This window comes from Haemorhous mexicanus, chromosome 1 (genome assembly GCF_027477595.1).
Source record: "Haemorhous mexicanus isolate bHaeMex1 chromosome 1, bHaeMex1.pri, whole genome shotgun sequence".
Lineage (NCBI taxonomy): Eukaryota > Metazoa > Chordata > Aves > Passeriformes > Fringillidae > Haemorhous > Haemorhous mexicanus.
Genome location: NC_082341.1, coordinates 158,161,270 through 158,188,128, shown reverse-complemented (window position 1 = coordinate 158,188,128; position 26,859 = coordinate 158,161,270). Strand labels below are relative to the sequence as shown.

The 26,859-nt window shown below is 64.9% G+C and overlaps 1 protein-coding gene across 1 annotated transcript; it reads left to right on the top strand.

The window, feature by feature from the left end:
* Positions 1 to 530: 530 nt before the first annotated feature.
* On the top strand, positions 531 to 13,685 carry FBXL6 (F-box and leucine rich repeat protein 6). The gene is made up of 6 exons (XM_059849413.1): positions 531 to 534; positions 657 to 758; positions 2,653 to 2,768; positions 4,829 to 5,072; positions 10,122 to 10,353; positions 12,575 to 13,685. The coding sequence occupies exons 1-6, from the start codon at positions 531 to 533 to the stop codon at positions 13,092 to 13,094; spliced, it is 1,218 nt and encodes a 405-aa protein (XP_059705396.1). The 3' UTR covers positions 13,095 to 13,685.
* Positions 13,686 to 26,859: the final 13,174 nt, after the last annotated feature.

Genomic DNA, 26,859 nt, shown 5'->3' with positions numbered 1-26,859 from the left:
GTTCTGGGGACACCTGGGGGGGGTTGGTGGCCCCTGGGGGGGGAGGGGGGTTGGTGACACCTGGGGGACACCTGAGCTGGTTTTAGTGACACCTGGGGGGGGTTTGGGGACACCTGGGGGGGGTTTGGTGACACCTGGGGGGGGTCCCGGTGACACCTGGGGGGGTTTGGTGACACCTGGGGCGGGGGTTTTGGTGACACCTGGGGGGGTCCCGGTGACACCTGGGGGGGTTTGGTGACACCTGGGGGGTCCTGGTGACACCTGGGGGGGTTTTGGTGACACCTGGGGGGGGTTTGGTGACACCTGGGGGGATTTGGGGACACCTGGGGGGTCCCGGTGACACCTGAGGGGTCCCGGTGACACCTGGGGGTCCTGGTGACACCTGGGGGGGTTTGGGGACACCTGGGGGGACACCTGGGGGGTCCCGGTGACACCTGGAGGTCCCGGTGACACCTGGGGGGTGCCGGTGACACCTGAGAGTGTTTGGGGACACCTGGGGGGTGGAGTTGGGGGACACCTGGGGGGTTTTAATGGGTGACACCTGGGGGGGTTTGGGGACACCTGGGGGACACCTGGGGGGTCCCGGTGACACCTGGGGGGGTTTGGGGACACCTGGGGGGTCCCGGTGACACCTGCCGGGGTTTGGGGTCCCTCAGGTGGAGCCGTCGGCGCTCGGGGGGTTCCTGGCCGCCCCTCCCCCCCTGCAGCACCTGCACCTCACCTGTCCCCGCCTGCGGCCCGTGCTGCCCGCCCTGGCCGTGAGTGCGGCGGGAACCCAAAATCACCCCAAAATCACCCCAAAATCAATCACCCAAAATCACCCCAAAATCACCCAAAATCACACCAAAATCAGCCAAAATCACCCAAAAATACCCCAAAATACCCCAAAATCACCCCAAAATCAATCACCCAAAATCACCCAAAAATCACCCCAAAATCACCCGAAAATCACCCCAAAATCACCCAAAATCACCCCAAAATCAATCACCCAAAATCACCCAAAATCACCCAAAAATCACCCCAAAATCACCCGAAAATCACCCCAAAATCACCCAAAATACCCCAAAATCACCCAAAATAACCCCAAAATCACCCCAAAACATCCCAAATCACCCTAAAATCACCCAAAATCACCCAAAATACCCCAAAATCACCCCAAAATCACCCAAAGTCACCCCAAATCACCCCAAAACCACCCGAAATACCCCAAAATCACCCTAAAACATCCCAAAATCGCCCCAAAATAACCCCAAATAACCCAAATCACCCAAAATACCCCAAAATCACCTCAAAATACTCTAAAATACCCTAAAATCACCCAAAATACCCCAAAAATCATCCCAAAACACCCAAAATAAGCCCAAAATACCCCAAAATCACCCAAAATACCCTAAAATACCCTAAAATCACCCAAAATAGCCCAAAATGACGCCAAAATCACCCGAAACACACAAAAACCAACCCAAAATCACCCAAAACACCCCAAAATCATTCAAAAATCAACCAAAATACGAAAAATCACCCCAAACCACCCCAAAACATCTGAAAATCACCCAAAAATACCCTAAAATGCCCCAAAAATCACACAAAACCACCACAAAATCACCCAAAAATCACCCCAAAATCAACCAAAATAGCCAAGAATAACTAAAAAATCACCCAAAACTCACTCAAAATCTCCCAAAAATACCCCAAAATCACCTCAAAACATCCCAAAATCACCCCAAAATCACGCCGAAATAACCCAAAGTCACCCAAAATACCCCAAAATCACCCAAAACATCCTAAAATCATCCAAAATAACCCCAAAACACCCCAAAATCACCCCAAAAAACAACGAAAAATATCCCAAATCAACCAAAATCACCCAAAATAACCCAAAAATCACCCAAAAATCAACAAAAATCACCCCAAAATCTCCCCAAATTCCCCCAAACCCCCCTAAAATCACCCCAAATCCCCCCAAAACCGCCCCAAAATCCCCCCAAATCCCCTCAAGTTCCCCAAACCCCCCCAAAATTCCCCCAAACCCCCCAAACCCCCCAAAATCACCCCAAAATTCCCCCAAATCCCCCCAAAATCCCCCCCAAAATTCCCCCAAATCCCCCCAAAAATCCCCCCCAAAATCCCCCCAAAATCCCCCAAACCCCCCCAAATCCCCCCAAAATCACCCCTAAAATCCCCCCAAATCCTGTCAAGTTCCCTAAAACCCCCCAAAACCCACCAAAATCCCCCCAAATCACCCCCCAAACCCCCCCAAACCCCCCCCAAACCCCCCCAAATCCCCCCAAATCTCCCCCAAATTTTCCCCAAAATCCCCAAATCCCCCTAAATCCCCCCAAATTTCCCCAAAATCCCCCCAAAATCCCCCCAAAATCCCCCCAAAATTCCCCCAAATCCCCCCAAATCCCCCAAAATCCCCCCAAAATCACCCCCAAACCCCCCCAAATCCCCCCCAAATTTCCCCCAAATCCCCCCAAAATTCCCACAAATCCCCCCAAATCCCCCAAACCCACCCAAAACCCCCAAAATCCCCCCAAAATCCCCCCAAACCCCCCCAAAACCCCCAAACTCCCCCCAAATCCCCCCCAAATTCTCCCCCAAACCCCCCCAGACCCCCCCAAGCCCCCTGACCCGCATTTCCCCCTCCAGGCCGGGCTCTGTCCCCGGCTCCGGGTGCTGGAGCTGGAGCAGAGCCCGGGGGGTCCCCGGCCCCCCCCCTCCCGCTGCCCCTGGAGCGGCTGCAGGCGGCCCTGCCCCTGCTCCAGGTACCCCAAAAACCCCAAAATCACCCCAAAAAACTCACCTGGGAACCCCAAAACTCACCTGGGAGCCCCAAAATCCACCTGGGTACCCCAAAAATCCCCCAAAAACCATCAAAAACTCACCTGGGCACCCCAAAACTCCCCAAAAATTCACATGGGAACCCCAAAAATCACCCCAAAACTCACCTGAGCACCCCAAAATCCACCTGGGAACCCCAAAATCCACCTGGGAACCCCAAAAACCCCAAAAAACCCTCAAAAACTCACCTGGGCACCCCTAAACTCACCTGGGCACCCCTAAACTCACCTAGGAACCCCAAAACTCACCTAGGAACCCCAAAATCCACCTGGGCACCCCAAAAACTCACCTGGGCTCCCCAAAACTCCCCAAAAATTCACATGGGAACCCCAAAAATCACCCTAAAACTCACCTGAGCACCCCAAAATCCACCTGGGAACCCCAAAAACCCCACAAAAAAACCCATAAATTCACCTGGGCACCCCAAAACTCACCTGGGAACCCCAAAATCCACCTGGGCACCCCAAATTTCACCTGGGAACCCCAGAAACCCCCACAGGAACCCCCAAAATCCACCTGGGCACCCCAAAGCCCCCCAAAAATCCACCTGGGAAACTCAAAAACCCCCCAAAAAACCCCAAAAATCCACCTGGGAGCCCCAAAATCCACCTGGGAACCCTGAAACTCACCTGGGCGCCCCAAAATCCACCTGGGAACCCCAAAAACCCCAAAAAAAACCCTCAAAAACTCACTTGGGAACCCCAAAATCCACCTGGGCACCCCAAAGTTCACCTGGGCACCCCAAAAACTCACCTGGGAACCCCAAAACTCACCTGGGCAGCCCCGAGTCACACCGGGACCCCCCCGAAATCCACAGGTGCCCCTCCCCCACCCTCTTTTAGTGACCCCTCACCCACAGGTGCCCCTCCCCCACAACTGGGAGCCCCTCCCCTCACCTGTGCCCCTCCCCCCCACCTGTGCCCCTCCCCCCCCAGGTGATCCGGCTGGGTGGGGCCCTGTGGGAGCCCCTCCCCCACATCTGCCCCTCCCCTCTCACCTGTGCCCCTCCCCCACTCCTGGGTGCCCCCTCCCCACTCACCTGTGCCCCTCCCCTCTCACCTGTGCCCCTCCCCCACTCCTGGGTGCCCCTCCCCCCCCAGGTGCCCCTCCCCATTCACCTGTGCCCCTCCCCCACTCCTGGGTGCCCCTCCCCCCTCACCTGTGCCCCTCCCCCACTCCTGGGTGCCCCTCCCCCACCCCGGGTGCCCCTCCCCCTCTCACCTGTGCCCCAGCCCCTCTCACCTGTGCCCCTCCCCCATTCACCTGTGCCCCTCCCCCACCCCTCACCTGTGCCCCTCCCCCCCAGGTGCTCCAGCTGGGCGGGGCCGTGTGGGAGCCCCAGCGCTGCCCCTCCCCCCTCACCTGTGCCCCTCCCCCACCCCGGGTGCCCCTCCCCTCTCACCTGTGCCCCTCCCCCCCCAGGTGCCCCTCCTCACTCACCTGTGCCCCTCCCCCCCGGGTGCCCCTCCTAACTCACCTGTGCCCCTCCCCCCACTCACCTGTGCCCCTCCCCTCTCACCTGTGCCCCTCCCCCACTCCTGGGTGCCCCTCCCCCCTCACCTGTGCCCCTCCCCCACTCCTGGGTGCCCCTCCCCCACTCCTGGGTGCCCCTCCCCCACTCACCTGTGCCCCTCCCCTCTCACCTGTGCCCCTCCCCCACTCCTGGGTGCCCCTCCCCCCTCACCTGTGCCCCTCCCCCACTCCTGGGTGCCCCTCCCCTCTCACCTGTGCCCCTCCCCAACAGGTGCCCCTCCCCACTCACCTGTGCCCCTCCCCCCTCACCTCTGCCCCTCCCCCCCGGGTGCCCCTCCCCCCTCACCTGTGCCCCTCCCCCACTCCTGGGTGCCCCTCCCCCCCCAGGTGCCCCTCCCCCTCTCACCTGTGCCCCTCCCCACCCCTCACCTGTGCCCCTCCCCCCCCCAGGTGCCCCTCCCCTCTCACCTGTGCCCCTCCCCCACCCCTCACCTGTGCCCCTCCCCCCCAGGTGCTCCGGCTGGGCGGGGCCGTGTGGGAGCCCCAGCGCTGCCCCTCCCCCCTCACCTGTGCCGCCCCTCCCCCCTCGTTCCCGCGGCTCCTCCACCTGGGGCTGGGGGAGGGGCTGGGGGTGGGGCAGGGGGTGGGGGAGGGGCTCCTGCGGCGCCTCCTGCGCGGGACCCCCGGCCTGAGGGGGCTGGAGGTGAGGGGCGGCCAGGTGAGCCCCCGGGGGCTGCTGGAGCTGCCCTGCACAGGTGAGCACACCTGGGACATGGGGGCACACCTGGGGACAGGGGGGACACCTGGGGACACACCTGGGGCACACCTGGGACACACCTGGGACACACCTGGGGACAGGGGGACACACCTGGGGACACACCTGGGGACACACCTGGGGACATACCTGGGGACACACCTGGGGACAGGGGGACACCTGGGGACACACCTGGGGGATGAGGACACATCTGGGGACAGGGACACACCTGGGGCACACCTGGGACACACCTGGGGGCACACCTGGGGACACACCTAGGGACACCTGGGACACACCTGGGGACACACCTGGGGACACACCTGGGACACACCTGAGGGGGCTGGAGGTGAGGGGCGGCCAGGTGAGCCCCCGGGGGCTGCTGGAGCTGCCCTGCGCAGGTGAGCACACCTGGGGACACACCTGGGGACACACCTGGGGACACACCTGAGACACACCTGGGGACAGGGGGACACACCTGGGGACACCTTGGGAATGAGGACACACCTGGGACACACCTGGGGACACACCTGGGGACAGGGACACACCTGAGAAACACCTGGGGACACACCTGGGGACATGGGGGCACACCTGGGGGATGAGGACACACCTAGGACACACCTGGGGACAGGGACACACCTGAGACACACCTGGGGACATGGGGCACACTTGGGGACACACTTGGGGACACCTGGGGTCACAGCTGGGGACATGAGAACACACCTGAGACACACCTGGGGACACACCTGGGGGATGAGGACACACCTGGGGCACACCTGGGGACAGCTGGGACACACCTGGGGACAGGGACACACCTGGGGCACACCTGGGACACACCTGGGGGCACACCTGGGGACACACCTTGGGACACCTGGGACACACCTGGGGACATGGGGACACACCTGGGACACACCTGGGGACAGGGATACACCTGAGACACACCTGGGGACACCTTGGGAATGAGGACACACCTGGGACACACCTGAGGGGGCTGGAGGTGAGGGGCGGCCAGGTGAGCCCCCGGGGGCTGCTGGAGCTGCCCTGCACAGGTGAGCACACCTGGGGACACACCTGGGGACACACCTGGGGACATACCTGGGGACACCAGGGGCACACCTGGGGACACAGCTGGGGACATACCTGGGGACAGGGACACACCTGGGGACACACCTGGGGACAGGGGGACACCCCTGGGGACACACCTGGGGACACCTGGGGACATGGGGACACCTGGGACACACCTGGGGACACACCTGGGGACATACCTGGGGACAGGGACACACCTGGGGACACACCTGGGGACAGGGGGACACACCTGGGGACATGGGGACACCTGGGACACACCTGGGGACACACCTGGGGACACCTGGGGACAGCTGGGACACACCTGGGGACAGGGATACACCTGGGGACACACCTGGGGACACACCTGGGGACACACCTGAGGGGGCTGGAGGTGAGGGGCGGCCAGGTGAGCCCCCGGGGGCTGCTGGAGCTGCCCTGCACAGGTGAGCACACCTGGGGACACACCTGGGGACACACCTGGGGACACACCTGAGACACACCTGGGGACAGGGGGACACACCTGGGGACACCTTGGGAATGAGGACACACCTGGGACACACCTGGGGACACACCTGGGGACAGGGACACACCTGAGAAACACCTGGGGACACACCTGGGGACATGGGGGCACACCTGGGGGATGAGGACACACCTAGGACACACCTGGGGACAGGGACACACCTGAGACACACCTGGGGACATGGGGCACACTTGGGGACACACTTGGGGACACCTGGGGTCACAGCTGGGGACATGAGAACACACCTGAGACACACCTGGGGACACACCTGGGGGATGAGGACACACCTGGGGCACACCTGGGGACAGCTGGGACACACCTGGGGACAGGGACACACCTGGGGCACACCTGGGACACACCTGGGGGCACACCTGGGGACACACCTTGGGACACCTGGGACACACCTGGGGACATGGGGACACACCTGGGACACACCTGGGGACAGGGATACACCTGAGACACACCTGGGGACACCTTGGGAATGAGGACACACCTGGGACACACCTGAGGGGGCTGGAGGTGAGGGGCGGCCAGGTGAGCCCCCGGGGGCTGCTGGAGCTGCCCTGCACAGGTGAGCACACCTGGGGACACACCTGGGGACACACCTGGGGACATACCTGGGGACACCAGGGGCACACCTGGGGACACAGCTGGGGACATACCTGGGGACAGGGACACACCTGGGGACACACCTGGGGACAGGGGGACACCCCTGGGGACACACCTGGGGACACCTGGGGACATGGGGACACCTGGGACACACCTGGGGACACACCTGGGGACATACCTGGGGACAGGGACACACCTGGGGACACACCTGGGGACAGGGGGACACACCTGGGGACATGGGGACACCTGGGACACACCTGGGGACACACCTGGGGACACCTGGGGACAGCTGGGACACACCTGGGGACAGGGATACACCTGGGGACACACCTGGGGACACACCTGGGGACACACCTGAGGGGGCTGGAGGTGAGGGGCGGCCAGGTGAGCCCCCGGGGGCTGCTGGAGCTGCCCTGCACAGGTGAGCACACCTGGGGACACACCTGGGGACACACCTGGGGACATACCTGGGGACACCAGGGGCACACCTGGGGACACAGCTGGGGACATACCTGGGGACAGGGACACACCTGGGGACACACCTGGGGACAGGGGGACACCCCTGGGGACACACCTGGGGACACCTGGGGACATGGGGACACCTGGGACACACCTGGGGACACACCTGGGGACATACCTGGGGACAGGGACACACCTGGGGACACACCTGGGGACAGGGGGACACACCTGGGGACATGGGGACACCTGGGACACACCTGGGGACACACCTGGGGACACCTGGGGACAGCTGGGACACACCTGGGGACAGGGATACACCTGGGGACACACCTGGGGACACACCTGGGGACACACCTGAGGGGGCTGGAGGTGAGGGGCGGCCAGGTGAGCCCCCGGGGGCTGCTGGAGCTGCCCTGCACAGGTGAGCACACCTGGGGACACACCTGGGGACAGGGGGACACACCTGGGGACACACCTGGGGCACACCTGGGGACACCTGGGGACACACCTGGAGACAGGGGGACACACCTGGGGACACACCTGGGGACACACCTGGGGACAGGGGGACACCTGGGGACACACCTGGGGACACCTGGGGGATGAGGACACACCTGGGGCACACCTGGGGACAGGGATACACCTGGGGACACACCTGGGGACATGGGGACACCTGGGGCACACTTGGGGACACACCTGGGGGATGGGGACACACCTGCAACACACCTGGGGACATGAGAACACACCTGAGACACACCTGGGGGATGAGGACACACCTGGGGACACACCTTGGGACACCTGGGGACATAGGGACACACCTGGGGACACACCTGGGGACACACCTTGGGACACCTGGGGACATAGGGACACACCTGGGGACATGAGGACACACATGGGGACAGGGACACACCTGGGGACATGGGGACACTCTTGAGGGGACACCTGGGGGGACATTGGGACACACCTGGGATACCCCTGGGGACAGGGACACACCTGGGGACATGGGGCACACCTGGGGACAGGGACACACCTGGGACACACCTGGGGACAGGGACACACCTGTGGGGACCGGGCTGGGTCATGGCGGTGGGGGGGGGTGTCGCGAGCTGTCGTGACGAGTCCCCCGTGCTGCTGCCACTCCGTGTCCCTGTCCCACTGTCACCCTCTGTCCCACTGTCACCCTCTGTACCACTGTCACCCTCTGTCCCCTGTCCCCACTGTCACTCTGTCCCACTCTGTCCCCATTGTCACCCTGTCCCCACTGTCACCGTGTCCCCACTGTCACTCTGTCCCCACTGTCACTCTGCCCCTCTGTCCCCAGCCCTGGAGCGCCTGTCCCTGCCGGTGTCCCCCTCTGCTGTCCCCATTGTCACTCCGTGTCTCCTGTCCCGTTGTCACCCTGTCCCCACTGTCACTCGGTGTCCCCGGGCTGTCCCTCGCTGTCACCCACTGTCACTCTGTCCCCACTGTCACCCTGTCCCTTCGCTGTCCCCAGCCCTGGAGCGGCTGTCGCTGCCGGTGTCCCTGGGCTGTCCCCATTGTCACCCTGTCCCCATTGTCACTCTGTCCCCACTGTCACCCTCTGTCCCCTCTGTCCCCGGGCTGTCCCCTCTGTCACCCTGTCCCTGTCCATGTCCCCAGCCGTGGAGCGCCTGTCCCTGTCCGTGTCCCCGGGCTGTCCCCACTGTCACTCTGTCCCCTGTCGGTGGCTCTGTCACTCTGTCCCCATTGTCACTGCCGGTGTCCCCGAGCTGTCCCTCGCTGTCCCCATTGTCACCCTGTGCCCTCTGTCCCCAGCCCTGGAGCGGCTGTCGCTGCCCGTGTCCCCGGGCTGTCCCCACTGTCACCCTGTCCCCGCTGTCCCCAGCCCTGGAGCGGCTGTCGCTGCCGGTGTCCCTGGGCTGTCCCCCACTGTCACTCTGTCCCCATTGTCACTCTGTCCCCATTGTCCCTCTGTGCCCTGTCGCCTCTGTCATTCTGTCCCCTCTGTCACTCTGTCCCCACTGTCACCCTGTCGCTGTCCCCAGCCCTGGAGCGGCTGTCGCTGCCCGTGTCCCCGGGCTGTCCCTCGCTGTCCCCACTGTCACCCTGTCCCCACTGTCACCCTGTCGCTGTCCCCAGCCCTGGAGCGGCTGTCGCTGCCCGTGTCCCCGGGCTGTCCCTCGCTGTCCCCACTGTCACCCTGTCCCCACTGTCACCCTGTCGCTGTCCCCAGCCCTGGAGCGGCTGTCGCTGCCCGTGTCCCCGGGCTGTCCCTCGCTGTCCCCACTGTCACCCTGTCCCCACTGTCACCCTGTCGCTGTCCCCAGCCCTGGAGCGGCTGTCGCTGCCCGTGTCCCCGGGCTGTCCCTCGCTGTCCCCACTGTCACTCTGTCCCCTCTGTCACCCTGTCGCTGTCCCCAGCCCTGGAGCGGCTGTCGCTGCCGGTGTCCCCGGGCTGTCCCTCGCTGTCCCCGCGCTCGGGGGCCGTGTCCTGGCGGGAGGTGACACGCCGCTGGCACCGGACGCTGCTGGAGCTGGACCTGAGCGGGCGCCGCGACCCCGACCTGGGGGCGGCCCTGGCCCAGTTCGGGCCCCGCGACCCCCTGAGAGTCCTCAGGCTGGCCGGGACCCCCGTGACAGCCCGCGAGCTCAGGTGCGACACTGGGGACAGCGGGGACACTGGGGTCAGCGGGGACACTGGCGGGATTGGGGACAGTGGGAGGATCGGGGGGATTGAGGACATTGGGGGGATTGGGGCATGGAGACCCCCGTGACAGCCCACGAGCTCAGGTGCGACATTGGGGACAGCAGGGGACAGTGGGGACAGCGGGGACACTGGGGACATCGGGGGGATTGGGGACATTGGGGGATTGGGGACATGGGGACCCCCATGACAGCCCACGAGCTCAGGTGTGACATTGGGGACAGCGGGGACACTGGGGACATCGAGGGGATTGGGAGAATCGGGGACATCGGGGGGATTGGGGACATTGGGGGGATTGGGGACATGGGGACCCCCGTGACAGCCCGCGAGCTTAGGTGTGACACTGGGGACACTGGGGGGATTGGGGACACTGGGGACAGTGGGGGAATTGGGGAGATTGGGGACAGCGGGGACATTGGGGGGATTGGGGACCCCCGTGACAGCCCGTGAGCTCAGGTGCGACACTGGGGACAGCAGGGACAGCGGGGACACTGGGGGGATTGGGGACAGTGGGAGGATCGGGGGGATTGGGGACATCGGGGACATTGAGGACATTGGGGGGATTGGGGACCCCCGTGACAGCCCGCGAGCTCAGGTGCGACACTGGGGACAGCGGGGACAGCGGGGACAGCGGGGGGATTGGGGACAGCGGGGGCATCGGGGGGATTGGGGACACTGAGGACTCCCGTGACAGCCCACAAGCTCAGGTGTGACACTGGGGACAGCGGGGACACTGGGGACAGCGGGGACATCGGGGGGATTGGGGGAATTGGGGACATCGGGGGGATTGGGGACATGGGGAACCCCGTGACAGCCCACGACACTGGGGACACTGGGGACAGCGGGGACAGCGGGGGGACACTGGGGACATTGGGGAGATTGGGGACATTGGGGGGATTGGGGACAGCAGGGACATCGGGGGGATTGAGGGGATTGAGGACATGGGGACCCCCGTGACAGCCCGCGAGCTCAGGTGCGACACTGGGGACAGCAGGGACAGCGGGGGGACTGGGGACAGCAGGGACATCGGGGGATTGGGGACATTGGGGGGACTGGGGACAGCGGGGACACTGGGGGGACATTGGGGGAACTGGGGACATTGGGGGGATTGGGGGGATTGGGGACACTGAGGACTCCCGTGACAGCCCACAAGCTCAGGTGTGACACTGGGGACAGCGGGGATACTGGGGACACTGGGGACATCGGGGGGATTGGGGGAATTGGGGACATCGGGGGGGATTGGGGACATTGGGGACATTGGGGGGGATTGGGGACATTGGGGGGATTGGGGACATGGGGACCCCCGTGACAGCCCGCGAGCTCAGGTGCGACATTGGGGACAGCGGGGACACTGGGGACATCGGGGGGATTGGGGGAATTGGGGACATCGGGGGGATTGGGGACATGGGGACATCGGGGACACTGGGGGGATTGGGGACATGGGGACCCCCGTGACAGCCCGCGAGCTGAGGTGTGACATTGGGGACAGTGGGGGGATTGGGGACATTGGGGACATCGGGGGGATTGGGGACATTGGGGGGACTGGGGACATTGGGGGGATTGGGGACATCGGGGGGGATTGGGGACATCGGGGACCTTGGGGACATTGAGGAGGTTAGGGACATTGGGGACACTGGGGACATTGGGGACATGGGGACAGCAGGGGCGTTGGGGACATTGGGGACATGGGGACATTGGTGACACTGGGAAAACTGGGGATGGAAGGGACTTGGGGACATTGGGGACATCAGGGAGACTGGGGACATGGGGACAGCAGGGACATGGGAACATTGGGGACACTGGGGACATTGGGGACATTGAGGGGGTTAGGGACATTGGAGACACTGGGGACACTGGGGACATGGGGACAGCAGGGGCATTGGGGACATTGGGGACACTGGGGAAACTGGGGATGGAAGGGACTTGGGGACACTGGGGACCCCCGCAAGCTCAGGTGTGACACTGGGGACACTGGGGGGACTGGGGACATGCAGGGGACATTGGGGACACTGTGGGGGGGGGGGTCTGGTGACACTCAGGTGGCACTGAGAGCACCGTGGTGTCGCTGTCCCCAGCTGTCCCCACATTCCCGGGGGGGCACAGGGGACACTTGGGGGGGACAGGTGACACTCAGGTGACACTGAGGGGGCCCTGCTGTCGCTGTCCCCAGCCCGCTGCTGGCCTGTCCCCACCTGTCGCACCTGGACGTGTCGTCGTGTCGCCGCCTCCCCCGCGGCACCAAGCGGCCGCACCTGGGCCGGGGGGCGGTGCTGGGGCTGCTGCGGGGGCTGGCGGGGGGGGGGCGGCACCCAGGGGACCCCCCCGGGGCTGGGGACACCCCCCGAGAGGGGGACACCCCCCGAGGGGACACCCCCCGAGATGGGGACACCCCCCGAGGTGACACCCCCAGAGGTGGGGACACCACCGGGGCTGGGGACCCTCCCCAAGGTGACACCCCCAGAGGTGGGGACACCCCCCGAGGTGACACCCCCCAATGTGACACCCCCCAAAGTGACAACCCCCGAGCTGGGGACACCCCCCAAGGTGACACCCCCAGAGGTGGGCACACCCCCCGAGGTGACACCCCCCAATGTGACACCCCCCAAAGTGACACCCCCCGAGCTGGGGACACCTCCAGAAGTGGGGACACGCCCCAAGGTGACATCCCCAGGACAGGTGACACCCCCTGAGGTGACATCCCCCGAGGTGACACCCCCAGAACAGAGACCCCACCCAGAACAGGTGACACCCTCAGGACAGGTGACACCCCCCGGTGTGACACCTCCCAAGGTGACACCCCCAGACCAGGTGACACCCCCCAGTGTGACCCCCCCCAAGGTGACACCCCCCGGTGTGACACCCCCCGAGGTGACACCCCCAGAACAGAGACCCCACCCAGGACAGGTGACACCCCCAGGACAGGTGACACCCCCTGAGGTGACACCCCCAGACCAGGTGACACCACCCGGTGTGACACCCCCAGACCAGGTGACCCCCCCAGACCAGGTGACACCCCCAGACCAGGTGACACCCCCTGAGGTGACACCCCCCGAGGTGGCACCCCCAGACCAGGTGACACCCCCAGGACAGGTGACACCCCCCAGTGTGACACCCCCCGGTGTGACACCCCCCAAGGTGGCACCCCCAGGACAGGTGACCCCCCCCCAAGGTGACACCCCCGGCTCAGAGGCCCCCCCAAAAGAGGAAACCCCCCCGGGGTGACCCCCCCCATGAGGAGACCCCTCCCACAAAGAGGAGACCCCCCCCAAATCTGAGAGACCCCCCCCCAATTCTGAGAGACCCCCCCCAAATCTGAGACCCCCCCCAATTCTGAGAGACCCCCCCCAATTCTGGGACCCCCCCAATTCTGAGAGACCCCCCCAAATCTGAGACCCCCCCCAATTCTGAGACCCCCCCCAATTCTGAGACCCCCCCAAATCTGAGAGACCCCCCCCAATTCTGAGAGACCCCCCCCCAAATCTGAGAGACCCCCCCCAATTCTGAGACCCCCCCAAATCTGAGAGACCCCCCCAATTCTGAGAGACCCCCCCCAAATCTGAGAGACCCCCCCCAAATCTGAGAGACCCCCCCCAATTCTGAGAGACCCCCCCCCAATTCTGAGAGACCCCCCCAATTCTGAGAGACCCCCCCAATTCTGAGAGACCCCCCCCAATTCTGAGAGACCCCCCCAAATCTGAGAGACCCCCCCCAATTCTGAGAGACCCCCCAAGGACCCCCCGAACCAAGCCCCTCCCCCAAACGCCCCCTCCTCATTAACGCCCCTCCCCCACATCGAGGACCCTCCCCCCAACCCGGGACCCCCCCCAGATCCCCTCCCCCTCCCCCTGTTTGTACCCCCTCCCCCTTTTTATAGCCCCTCCCCTTTTGATAGCCCCTCCCCTTTTATAGCCCCGCCCCCTTTGATAGCCCCGCCCCCCATTTTTTATGCCCCCCCCATTTTTGGGGGGTTCCTCCCTCCCCCCAAAATAAAAGCGCTCTGCCCCTCCCCCACCCCCCAAAATCTGGGAATTCCCGGGGGGGGGGGGGGGAGGGGCCGGGGGGGGGGGGGGGGGGCTCTGAGGGTGGGGGAGGGGCCAGGGGGGCTCTGAGGGGCCCCTCCCCCCCCCCCAGCTGAGGCTCAGGGACCCCCAAGTGGGGGAGGGGCGGTTGTGTCCCCTCCCCCTCCCCCATCCGGGGTCGTTTGTCACCCGCCGGCGGCAGCAGCCTCATTTGCATATTAATGAGGTTTAATGAGGCACGACGGCCCCGCCCCCGGGGGGGGCTGCCCAGCCCCCCCCCCCCCGAATAAAACCAGCTGCGGCCTCGGGGGGGGGGAGGGGAGACCCCGGGGATGGGGGCGGGGCCACCTGGGCAATGCCAGGGCACACCTGGGCAATGCCAGGGCACACCTGGGTGAGCTCAGAGCCCACCTGCGCAATGCCGGGGCACACCTGGGTGAGCTCAGAGCCCACCTGGGCAATGCCAGGGCACACCTGGGCAATGCCAGGGCACACCTGGGTGAGCTCAGAGCCCACCTGGGCAATGCCAGGGCACACCTGGGCAATGCCAGGGCACACCTGGGCAACGCCAGGGCACACCTGGGTGAGCTCAGAGCACACCTGGGCATGCTCAGAACCACCTGGGCAATGCCAGGGCACACCTGGGCAACGCCAGGGCACACCTGGGCAATGCCAGAGCCCACCTGGGCAATGCCAGGGCACACCTGGGCAATGCCAGCGCACACCTGGGTGAGCTCAGAACCACCTGGGCAATGCCAGGGCACACCTGGGCAATGCCAGCGCACACCTGGGCAATGCCAGCGCACACCCGGGCACCCTCAGAGCCCACCTGGGCAATGCCAGGGCCCACCTGGGCAAGCTCGAAACCACCTGGTCAAGGTCAGGATCCACCTGGTCAAGGTCAAGATCCACCTGGGCAACCCCACCACCCACCTGGGCAATGCCAGGGCCCACCTGGGCAACCTGAGACCCCCCTGGGCAATGCCAGGATCCACCTGGGCAATGCCAGCTCCCACCTGGGCAATGCCAGGATCCACCTGGGCAAGCTCAAAACCACCTGGTCGCGGTCAGGATCCACCTGGGCAAGGTCAGGATCCACCTGGGCATCCTCAGAGCCCACCTGGGTAACCCCAGTGTCACCTGGGCAACCCCAGAACCCACCTGGGCAATGCCAGGGCCCACCTGGGCAACCTCAGAACCCACCTGGGCAACACCAGCATCACCTGGGCAACCTCGGAACCACCTGGGCACCCTTGGAACCCGCCTGGGCAACGCCACCTGGGCAACCCCGGAACGCACCTGGGCAGCCCCAACATCCACCTGGGCAGCCTCAGAACCACCTGGGCCACCCCAGCACCCACCTGGGCAATGCCAGGATCCACCTGGGCAACCTCAACGCCCACCTGGGCAATGTCAGAGACCGGTGGGCAACCGCAGCTCCCACCTGGGCAACCTCAGCGCCACCTGGGCAACCTCAGGATGTACCTGGGCAACCTCAGGTCCCACCTGGGCAACCTCAGAACCAACCTGAGCAACCTCAACTTGCGCCTGGACAACCCCGACACTCACCTGGGCGAGCTCAGAGCCAACCTGGGCAACCTGGGCACCGTGCTGGGCAACCTGAGCGCTCACCTGGACAACCTGAGCAGCCTCCTGGACAACCTGAGCGCTCACCTGGGCAACCTGAGCGACCACCTGGGCAACCTCCGAGCCAGCATGGGCGATGGCAGCGTGCCCTGGGCAAGCTCGGTGACACCTGGGCAAGCTCAGCGACCACCTGGGCAAGCTTGGAGCCCACCTGGGCAAGCTTGGAGCCCACCTGGGCAAGCTCAGCGCCCACCTGGGCAAGCTTGGAGCCCACCTGGGCAACCTCAGCGCCCACCTGGGCAAGTTCAGCGCCCACCTGGGCAACCTCAGCTCCCACCTGGGCAACCTCAGCGCCCACTTGGGCAACCTGAGCACCCTGGGCAACCTCAGCGACCACCTGGGCAACCTCGGGACCCACCTGGGCAACCTCAGAATCCACCTGGGCAAGTTCAGCGCCCACCTGGGCAACCTCAGCGCCCACCTGGGCAACCTGAGCACCCTGGGCAACCTCAGCGCCCACCTGGGCAACCTCGGGACCCACCTGGGCAACCTCGGGACCCACCTGGGCAACCTCAGCGCCCACCTGGGCAACCTGAGCACCCTGGGCAACCTCAGCGCCCACCTGGGCAACCCCAGAGGTCACCTGGGCAAGCAGCGCCCCCTGGTGGCCCAGCGGGGCCCGGCAGCTCATCCTTCCCCAGCAGCGAGCCGTTTAATTAGATGCTAATGAGATGGAAATCAGGTGTTAATGCCATGTTAATGAGATGCAAATGAGCCTCCCTGATTGCCCGCAGCCTGTCGGGGTGGGGGAAGGGAGGGGAGCCCATCCCCCCCTTCACAATTCCCGGGATTTCCCCCCCCCAAAAAAATTTGGGATTTTGGGCTCCGTAAATTCGGGGATTTTCCCCCAAATTTTGGGATTTTGGGGTTCACAAAATTCTGGGGTTTTCTCCGATTTCCCACCCAAAAAATTTGGGATTTTGGACTCTCCAAATTCTGGGATTTTTTCGGGATTTCCCCTAAAAAAAAATTGGGGTTTTGGGCTTCCAAAATTCCAGGATTTTTCTGGATTTCCCACCCCAAAAAAATTGGGATTTTGGGCTCCTCAAAATGCTGTGATTTTCCCGTATTTCTCCCCAAAAATTTTGGGATTTTCTGGGCTTTTTGTGATTCCCAAAATTCCGGGATTTTCCTGGATCCCAGCGCTCCCCATTCCCATTTTTCCCATTTTTCCCATTTTCCCCCCCTTTAACCCCAAATCCGCTTCTCCCTCCACTCCCAGATTTCCCATTCACCCCCCCAAAATTTTGGGATTCCCCCAGGCCCCAGAGTTCCCAAGTTCCCCCAAAATTCAATTCTGGGCTTCTCAATTTCCCCAATTTCCCCCCAAATTCAATTTTGGGATTCTCCCAAACTCTGAAGGATCCCAAACTCCCCCAAAATTCCAGTTGGAGATTCTCGGTTTCCCCCAAAATTCAATTCTGGGATTCTCCCAGGTCCCAGATTTGCCCAATTTCCCCAAAATTCGGTTTGGGGATTCTCGCGGCTCCTAAATCTCCCAAATCCCCCCAAAAATTCCGGGATTCTCCTGGGTCCTAAAGCTCCCAAATTCCCCCCAAAATCCCGGGATTCTCCCGGGTCATAAAAATCCCGATTCCCCCCCAAATCCCGGGATTCTCCCGGGTCCTAAAGTTCCAAATTCCGGGATTCTTCCGGTTCCTATCGCTCTCCAAATCACCCCCAAATCCCGGGATTCTCCCCGGTCCTAAAGCTCCAAAATTCCCCCAAAAATTCCGGGATTTTCCCAGGTCCTAAAGCTCCAAAATCCCCCCAAAAATCCCGGGATTCTCCCCGGTTCCTAAAGCTCCCCAAATCCCGGGATTCTCCCGGTTCCTAAAGCCCCCATTCCCCCCAGAAATCCCGGGATTCTCCGAGCTCCAATCCTTCCCCAATTCCCCCCCGAATCCCGGGATTCTCCCGGCTCCTAAAGCTCCCAATTCCGCCCAAAATTCCGGGATTCTTCCGGTTCCTATCGCTCTCCAAATCACCCCCAAATCCCGGGATTTTCCCGGCTCCTAAAGCTCCAAAATCCCCCAAAATTCCTGGGATTCTCCAGGTCCAATCCCTCCCAATTCCCCCGCAAATCCCGGGATTCTCCCGGTTCCTAAGGCCCCCATCCGCCCCAAAATCTCGGATTTTCCCCGGTCCTATCGCTCCCCAAAACCCCCAAATTCCGGGATTCTCCCGGGTCCTAAAGCTCCCAATTCTGCCCAAAATTCCGGGATTCTCCCGGTTCCTACCGCTCCCGAATCCCGGGATTCTCCCGGTTCCTATCGCTCCCGAATCCCGGGAATCTCCCTGTTCCTACCGTTCCCCGAATCCCCCGCAAATCCCGGGATTCTCCCGGTTCCTACCGCTCCCGAATCCCGGGATTCTCCCGGTTCCTATCGCTCCCCGAATCCCGGGATTCTCCCGGCTCCAATCGCTCCCGAATCCCGGGATTCTCCCGGCTCCAATCGCTCCCCGAATCCCGGGAATCTCCCGGTTCCTACCGCTCCCCGAATCCCGGGATTCTCCCGGTTCCTACCGCTCCCGAATCCCGGGATTCTCCCGGTTCCTACCGCTCCCGAATCCCGGGATTCTCCCGGTTCCTACCGCTCCCGAATCCCCGGGAATCTCCCGGTTCCTACCGCTCCCCGAATCCCGGGATTCTCCCGGTTCCTACCGCTCCCGAATCCCGGGATTCTCCCGGTTCCTACCGCTCCCGAATCCCGGGATTCTCCCGGTTCCTACCGCTCCCGAATCCCGGGAATCTCCCGGTTCCTACCGCTCCCCGAATCCCGGGATTCTCCCGGCTCCAATCGCTCCCCGAATCCCGGGATTCTCCTGGCTCCAATCGCTCCCCGAATCCCGGGAATCTCCCGGTTCCTACCGCTCCCGAATCCCGGGATTCTCCCGGTTCCTACCGCTCCCGAATCCCGGGATTCTCCCGGCTCCTACCGCTCCCCGAATCCCGGGAATCTCCCGGTTCCTACCGCTCCCGAATTCCGAGATTCTCCCGGTTCCTACCGCTCCCGAATCCCGGGAATCTCCCGGGTCCTACCGCTCCCGAATCCCGGGATTCTCCCGGTTCCTAAGGCCCCCATCCGCCCCAAAATCTCGGGATTTTCCCCGGCTCCAATCGCTCCCCAAACCCCGGGATTCTCCCGGTTCCTACCGCTCCCGAATCCCGGGATTCTCCCGGTTCCTACCGCTCCCCGAATCCCGGGATTCTCCGGCTCCTACCGCTCCCGAATCCCGGGATTCTCCCGGGTCCTACCGCTCCCGAATCCCGGGATTCTCCCGGTTCCTACCGCTCCCCGAATCCCGGGATTCTCCCTGTTCCTACCGCTCCCGAATCCCGGGATTCTCCCTTGTCCTACCGCTCCCGAATCCCGGGAATCTCCCGGTTCCTACCGCTCCCGAATCCCGGGATTCTCCCTTGTCCTACCGCTCCCGAATCCCGGGATTCTCCCGGTTCCTACCGCTCCCGAATCCCGAGATTCTCCCTTGTCCTACCGCTCCCGAATCCCGGGATTCTCCCGGTTCCTACCGCTCCCGAATCCCGGGATTCTCCCGGTTCCTACCGTTCCCGAATCCCGGGATTCTCCCTGTTCCTACCGCTCCCCGAATCCCGGGATTCTCCTGGCTCCAATCGCTCCCGAATCCCGGGATTCTCCCGGTTCCTACCGCTCCCGAATCCCGGGAATCTCCCGGTTCCTACCGCTCCCGAATCCCGGGATTCTCCCGGTTTCTACCGCTCCCGAATCCCGGGATTCTCCCGGCTCCTATCGCTCCCGAATCCCGGGATTCTCCCGGCTCCTATCGCTCCCGAATCCCGGGATTCTCCCGGCTCCTATCGCTCCCGAATCCCGGGATTCTCCCGGCTCCTACCGCTCCCCGAATCCCGGGATTCTCCCGGTTCCTACCGCTCCCCGAATCCCGGGAATCTCCCGGTTCCTACCGCTCCCCGAATTCCGGGATTCTCCCGGTTCCTACCGCTCCCGAATCCCGGGATTCTCCCGGTTCCTAAGGCCCCCATCCGCCCCAAAATCTCGGGATTTTCCCCGGCTCCAATCGCTCCCCAAACCCTGGGATTCTCCCGGTTCCTACCGCTCCCGAATCCCGGGATTCTCCCGGTTCCTACCGCTCCCGAATCCCGGGAATCTCCCGGTTCCTACCGCTCCCCGAATCCCGGGATTCTCCTTGGTCCTACCGCTCCCCGAATCCCGGGATTCTCCCGGTTCCTACCGCTCCCGAATCCCGGGAATCTCCCGGTTCCTACCGCTCCCGAATCCCCCTCAAATCCCGGGATTCTCCCGGGTCCTACCGCCCTCCCTCCCTCCAGCCCCTCCCCCCTCCCCCGGTGGGCGGGGGTCTCTGTTGTCCCTCCCCCTCCCCGCCCCGGGGGCGTTCCCCTCCCGCCCCCTCCCCCCGCCCCCCCCCGCCGTTCCCCGCGGCCGCCGCGCCCCCCCCGCGTCCCCCCCCGGCCCCGTTATAAGCGCGGGGCCGGTGCTGAGCGCTCACACGCTCCGGGCCCCGCGCCCCCTCCCGCACCCCCATCCCGCAGCCCCCCCATCCATCCATCCCCCCCCCACCGCCCCCCCCCGACCGCGGTCCCGCCCCCCCCCCCCGCCGCCGCCGCCGCCGCTGTCCGCGGTGCTGAACGGGCGCTGCCCGCGGTGCTGACCCGGCCGCCGCCGCCGCCGCTCCGGGACCCCCGCACCGGGACCCCCCCGCTCCCGGAGGGGTTCGGCCGCCCCCCCGCGCCGGTGCCGACCCCGCCGGTCCATGCCCGATCGCGGGGGGGGTCCGGGAGCCGCCGGGCGCGGCCTCACCGACACCGACACGGCGGCGGCGGCGGCGGCGGCGGCGGCTGCGGGCGGCCCCGGCCCGGAGCTGGGCGGCCGCGCCCGCCGCACAAAGCCGTAGCTCGGTTCGGCACCCCCCGCCCGTCCCCCCCCCCGCCCGGGGGGGGCCCTTTGTGGCGGCGGGGCCGGGCCCGGTCCCCGGAGGAACCATGCCCAGGTCGTTCCTGGTGAAGAAGGTGAAGCTCGATGACTTCCCCGCCGGTCTCGACGCCCCGTACGGCCGCGCCCGGGCGGATTTCGGCTCCCGGTTGCACGAGAAGGGTAAATACCGAGCGCCGGGCCCCGCCGGGCTCCGCGGGCTCCCCCCCCCTCCCCTCCCCCGTCCCCCGGCCGGGAACCGCCGCATTCCGCCGCGCTGCCGCCGCCGCCGGGCGCGGGGGGACGGCGCCGAACCGCGGCCGGAACGACCCGGGCGGAACCGGGGGCAGAACCGGGGCGCCGAGCGGGCGGCCGGTCCCCGGCGCCGCCGCTGCCCTTTGTCTGCGGGAGCCAAGTTCAAGGGCAGCGGCGGCGGCGGCGGAGGCGCGGAGCCCCCCGCGGCCCCCGCCGCCGTTGTCCCCCGTTGTCCCCCGTTGTCCCCGTCCTCCTCACGGCGGCCTTTGTGCGGAGCGCGGCCCCGGCCGGGCCCGGTGCGGCGGCGGCGGCGGCGGCGGCGGCGGCTGCGGCGCGTTGCGTAACCGGGACCGGCGGAACCGCCGCAGCCGCCGCACCGGGCCCGGCCCGGCCCCGCCGTGACCTTGAGCGGGGCCGGGGCAGCGGCGGCGGCGGGCGGGGAATGCGGGAATGCGGGAGCGGGGATGGCGGCGGCCCCGGGAATGCGGGCACGGAGCGGGACGGCGACAAGGGAAGGGACAGCGGCGACAAGGGAAGGGACAGCGGCGACAAGGGAAGGGACAGCGGCGACACGGGAAGGGACGGGATGCGGAGGCAGGGACCGGGAATGCGGGCACGGGACGGGGACGGCGACAAGGGAAGGGACAGAGCGGTGAGGGCAGGGACAGGGACAGGGCATGGGGACAGTGACAAGGGAAGGGACAGAGCCGTGAGGGCAGGGACAGGGGATGCGGGCACAGATGGGGACAGTGACAAGGGAAGGGACAGAGCGGTGAGGGCAGGGACAGGGACAGGGGAGGCTGGCGCAGGGACGGGGACAGTGACAAGGGAAGGGACAGAGCCGTGAGGGCAGGGACAGGGACAGGGGATGCGGGCACAGATGGGGACAGTGACAAGGGAAGGGACAGAGCAGTGAGGGCAGGGACAGGGACAGGGGATGCGGACACAGATGGGGACAGTGACAAGGGAAGGGACAGAGCGGTGAGGGCAGGGACAGGGGATGGAGGAAGGAGGGACGGGGGACAGGGGACAGGGACTGCGGGGACAGGGACGGGGGACAAGGACAAGGGGAGAGAGAGATGAGGGGGACCGAGAGCAGGGACAGGGACCCGGACAGGGGACAGGGACTGCGGGGACAGGGACGGGGACAGGGGTGAGGGACAGGAACAAGGCGGGGGAAGAGATGCAGGGGGCTCAGGACAGGGACAGGGACAGGGACAAGGACCCGGAGAGGGACAGGGACAAGGACCCGGAGAGGGACAGGGAGCAGAGCGGAGATGCTGGCAGCGATGGGGACAGGGACTGCGGGGACAGGGACAGGGACAGTGGCCGGGACTGCGGGGACAGGGACTGCGGAGACGGGGACAGGGAGAGGGCAGGAGGATGCGTGCAGGGACAGGGACAGGGACAGGGACAAGGACAAGGGACAGGGACAGGGGACAGGGACAGGGACAAGGGACAGGGACAAGGACAAGGGGCAGGACACAGGGACAGGAAGCCATCGGCAGGGATGGGGACAGGGACTGCGGGGACAGGGGACAGGGACAGGAGCCAATGGCAGGGATGGGGACAGGCATGCGGGGACAAGGGACAGGGGACAGAGATGCGGGCAGCGATGGGGACAGGGACTGCGGGGACAGGGACAAGGGAAGGGACAGGAGGCAATGGCAGGGATGGGGACAGGGGACAGGGACAGGAGCCAATGGCAGCGACAATGAGAGGGACACGGCCAGGGATGGGGACAGGGGGCTGCGGGAAGGGACAGGGGCGGGGACAGGGACAGGGACATGGGGAGGGACAGGGACAAGGGGTTAAAGGCAGGGACAGGGGACAGGGGACAGGGGACAGGGACAGGGGAAGGGACAGGGACAGGGGAAGGGACAGGGACAAGGGGTTAAGGGCAGGGACAGGGGACAGGGGACAGGGGACAGGGACAGGGGACAGGGACAGGGGAAGGGACAGGGGACAGGGACAGGGACAGGGGACGGGGACAGGGGACAGGGACAAGGGACGGGAACAAGGGACAGTGGCAGGGGACAGGGACAGGGACGGGGACAGGGACAAGGGACAAAGGACAAGGGACAAGGGACAAGGGCAGGTCAGGGGTTGAGTCGGGCACGGTCTGGCGGGGGGATGGGCCGGGGGTCGGGGAGGGGGACAGACAGGGGGACAGTGTGACAGAGAAGGGGACAGACAGACGGGGGACTGACAGGGGGACAGACAGGGGGACAGTGTGACAGAGAAGGGGACAGACAGACGGGGGACTGACAGGGGGACAGACAGGGGGACAGTGTGACAGAGAAGGGGACAGACAGACGGGGGACTGACAGGGGGACAGACAGGGGGACAGTGTGACAGAGAAGGGGACAGACAGACGGGGGACTGGCAGGGGGACAGACAGGGGGACAAAAGAGGGACAGGCAGGGGACAGAGGGGTGACAGATGAGAGGGCAGACAGGGGGACTGGCAGGGGGACAGACAGGGGGACAGGTAGGGGGACAGACAGGGGGATGGGCAGGGGGACAGACAGAGGGACAGTGTGACAGAGAAGGGGACAGACAGACAGGGGACTGGCAGGGGGACAGACAGGGGGACAGGTAGTGGGACAGGCAGGGGACAGAGGGGTGACAGATGAGAGGACAGACAGGGGGACAAGCAGGGGGACAGACAGGGGGACAGACAGGGGGACAAGCAGGGGGATGGGCAGATGAGGGGCAGGGGACAGGGAACACACAGGGGGACACAGGGGGGACAGACAGGGGGACACACGAGGGACACACACGGGACAACCAGGGGGACACGGGAGGGACAGACAGGGGGACCAGGGGGACAGACAGGGGGACAGACAGGGGGACACAGGGGGACACAGGGGGGACAGACAGGGGGACACAGGGGGGACAGACAGGGGGACACAGGAGGGACAGACCGGGGGACACAGGAGGGACACACACGGGACAACCAGAGGGACACAGGAGGGACAGACAGGGGGACACAGGGCAGACAGACAGAGGGACACAGGAGTGACACACGGGACAACCAGGGGGACAGAGAAGGGACAACCAGGGGACAACCAGGGGGACACAGAGGGGACACAGAGGGGGACACAGGTGGGACAGACACAGGACAGGCAAGGGGACACAGGAGAGACAGCCAGGGGGACACAGGGGGACATAGGAGGGACAGACAGGGGACAGCCAGGGGGACACAGAAGAGACACAGAGGGGACACACAGGGGACACAGGAGGGACAGACAGGGGGACACAGGGGGGACACAGAAGGGACAGACATGGGACAGCCAGGGTGACACAGGGGGATACACAGGGGGACACAAAGGGGACACAGGTGGGACAGACAGGGGGACACAGGGGGGACACAGAAGGGACAGACACGGGACAGCCAGGGGGACACAGAGGGGACACAGAGGGGGACACAGGTGGGACAGACACAGGACAGGCAAGGGGACACAGGAAGGACAGACACGGGACACACAGGGGACACAGGAGGGACAGACATGGGACAGCCAGGGTGACACAGAAGGGACACACACAGGACAGCCAGGGGGACACAGAAAGGACAGACAGGGGACACACAGGGGGACACAGGAGGGACACCCAGGGGGACACAGGGGGACACAGGAGGGACACACAGGGGGACAGAGGAGGGACAGACAGGAGGGACACAGAGGGGACACACAGGACACACAGAAGGGACACACGGGACAGCCAGAGGGACACACAGGGACACACGGGGGGGACACAGGAGGACACAGAAGGGACAACCAGGGGGACACACGGGACACACAAGGGACAGACAGGGGGACACAGGAGGGACACACAAGGGACACACAGGGGGACACACAGGACACACAGAACGGACACGTGGACCAACCAGGGGGACACGCAGGGACACACGGGACAGACACAGGTCACAGAGGGACACACGGACCAACCAGGGGGACACGCAGGGACACACGGGACACACAGGGGGACACAGGAGGGACTCAGAAGGGACACACACAGGACAACCAGGGGTACACAGAAGGGACAGCCAGGGGGACACAGGAGGGACAGACAGGGGGGACACAGAGGGGACACACGGGACAGCCAGGGGGACACAGGAAGGACAGACAGGGGGACACACGGGACACAGAGGGGGGCACAGGAGGGACAGACACGGGACACACAGGGGACACAGGAGGGACACACATGGGACAGCCAGGGTGACACAGAAGGGACACACAGGGGACACAGGTGGGACAGACACGGGACACAGAGGGGGCACACAGGGGGACACAGGAGGGACACACGGGAGGGACACACAGGGGGACACACGGGACAGCCAGGGTGACACAGGAGGGACAGACAGGGGGACACACACAGGACACAGAGGGGGACACAGGAGGGACAGACATGGGACAGGCAGGGGGACACAGAGGGGACACACAGGACAACCAGGGGACACAGAGGGACACACACAGGACAACAGGGGGACACACGGGGACACACAGGACAACCAGGGGACACAGAGGGGACACAGGAGGACACACAGGGAGACATGCAGGACACACAGAATGGACACGTGGACCAACCAGGGGGACACGCAGGGACACACGGGACACACACAGGACACAGGAGGGACACACGCAGGACAACCAGGGGACACGCAGGGACACACGGGACACACAGGGGGACAGAGAGGGGGACACAGGAGGGACACGTGGACCAACCAGGGGGACAGCCAAGGGGACACGGGACACACAGGGGGACACAGGAGAGACAGACAGGGGGACACACACAGGACACAGAGGGGGACACAGGGGGGACATACGGGACACACGGACCAACCAGGGGGACAGGCAGGGACGCACGGGACACGGGGGACAGGGGACGGACAGGGGGGGACACAGGACACAGAGGGGACACAGGAGGACAGACATGGGACAGGCAGGGGGACACAGAGGGGGACACAGGGGACACACAGAAGGGACACACGGACCAACAGGGGGACACGCAGGGCACGGGACACGGAGGGACACAGGGGACAGGGGGCCAGGGGACACAGGGGGAGCGGGACAGGGGGACACGGGACACACGGACACGAGGGACAGACAGGGGGACACACGGGACACACGGACCAACAGGGGACACGCGGGGGACACACGGGACACAGGGGACACAGGAGGACGACAGAGGGACACAGGAGGGACACAGAAGGGACACACACAGGAGACAGAGGGGACACGCAGGGACACACGAGGACACGACGTGGATCAACCAGGGGACAGGCAGGGACGACAGCAGGGGGACACAGGGACAGGGGACACAGGAGGACACGAGGACAACCAGGGGACAGGGGACACAGCGGGACACACACAGGGACACAGACAGGGACACAGGGGACACAGGAGGGACACAGGGGGGACACGGGGACAACAGGGGGACATACACAGGAGGACAACAGGGACAGAGGGGACAGACACGGACAGCAGGGACAGACAGGGGGACACACAGGGGACACACAGGGACACACGAGGGGGACACAGGAGGACAGACGAGGGGGACACAGGGGACACAGGGACACAGGGGGACACACAGGGACAGCAGGAC

Bases quoted from the DNA above. Each gene is read 5' to 3' on its own strand.
- FBXL6 (XM_059849413.1), top strand. The intron at 759-2,652 runs GTGAGTGCGGCG...TTCCCCCTCCAG, and splicing joins CCGTGCTGCCCGCCCTGGCC to GCCGGGCTCTGTCCCCGGCT. The intron at 2,769-4,828 runs GTACCCCAAAAA...CCTCCCCCCCAG, and splicing joins CGGCCCTGCCCCTGCTCCAG to GTGCTCCGGCTGGGCGGGGC.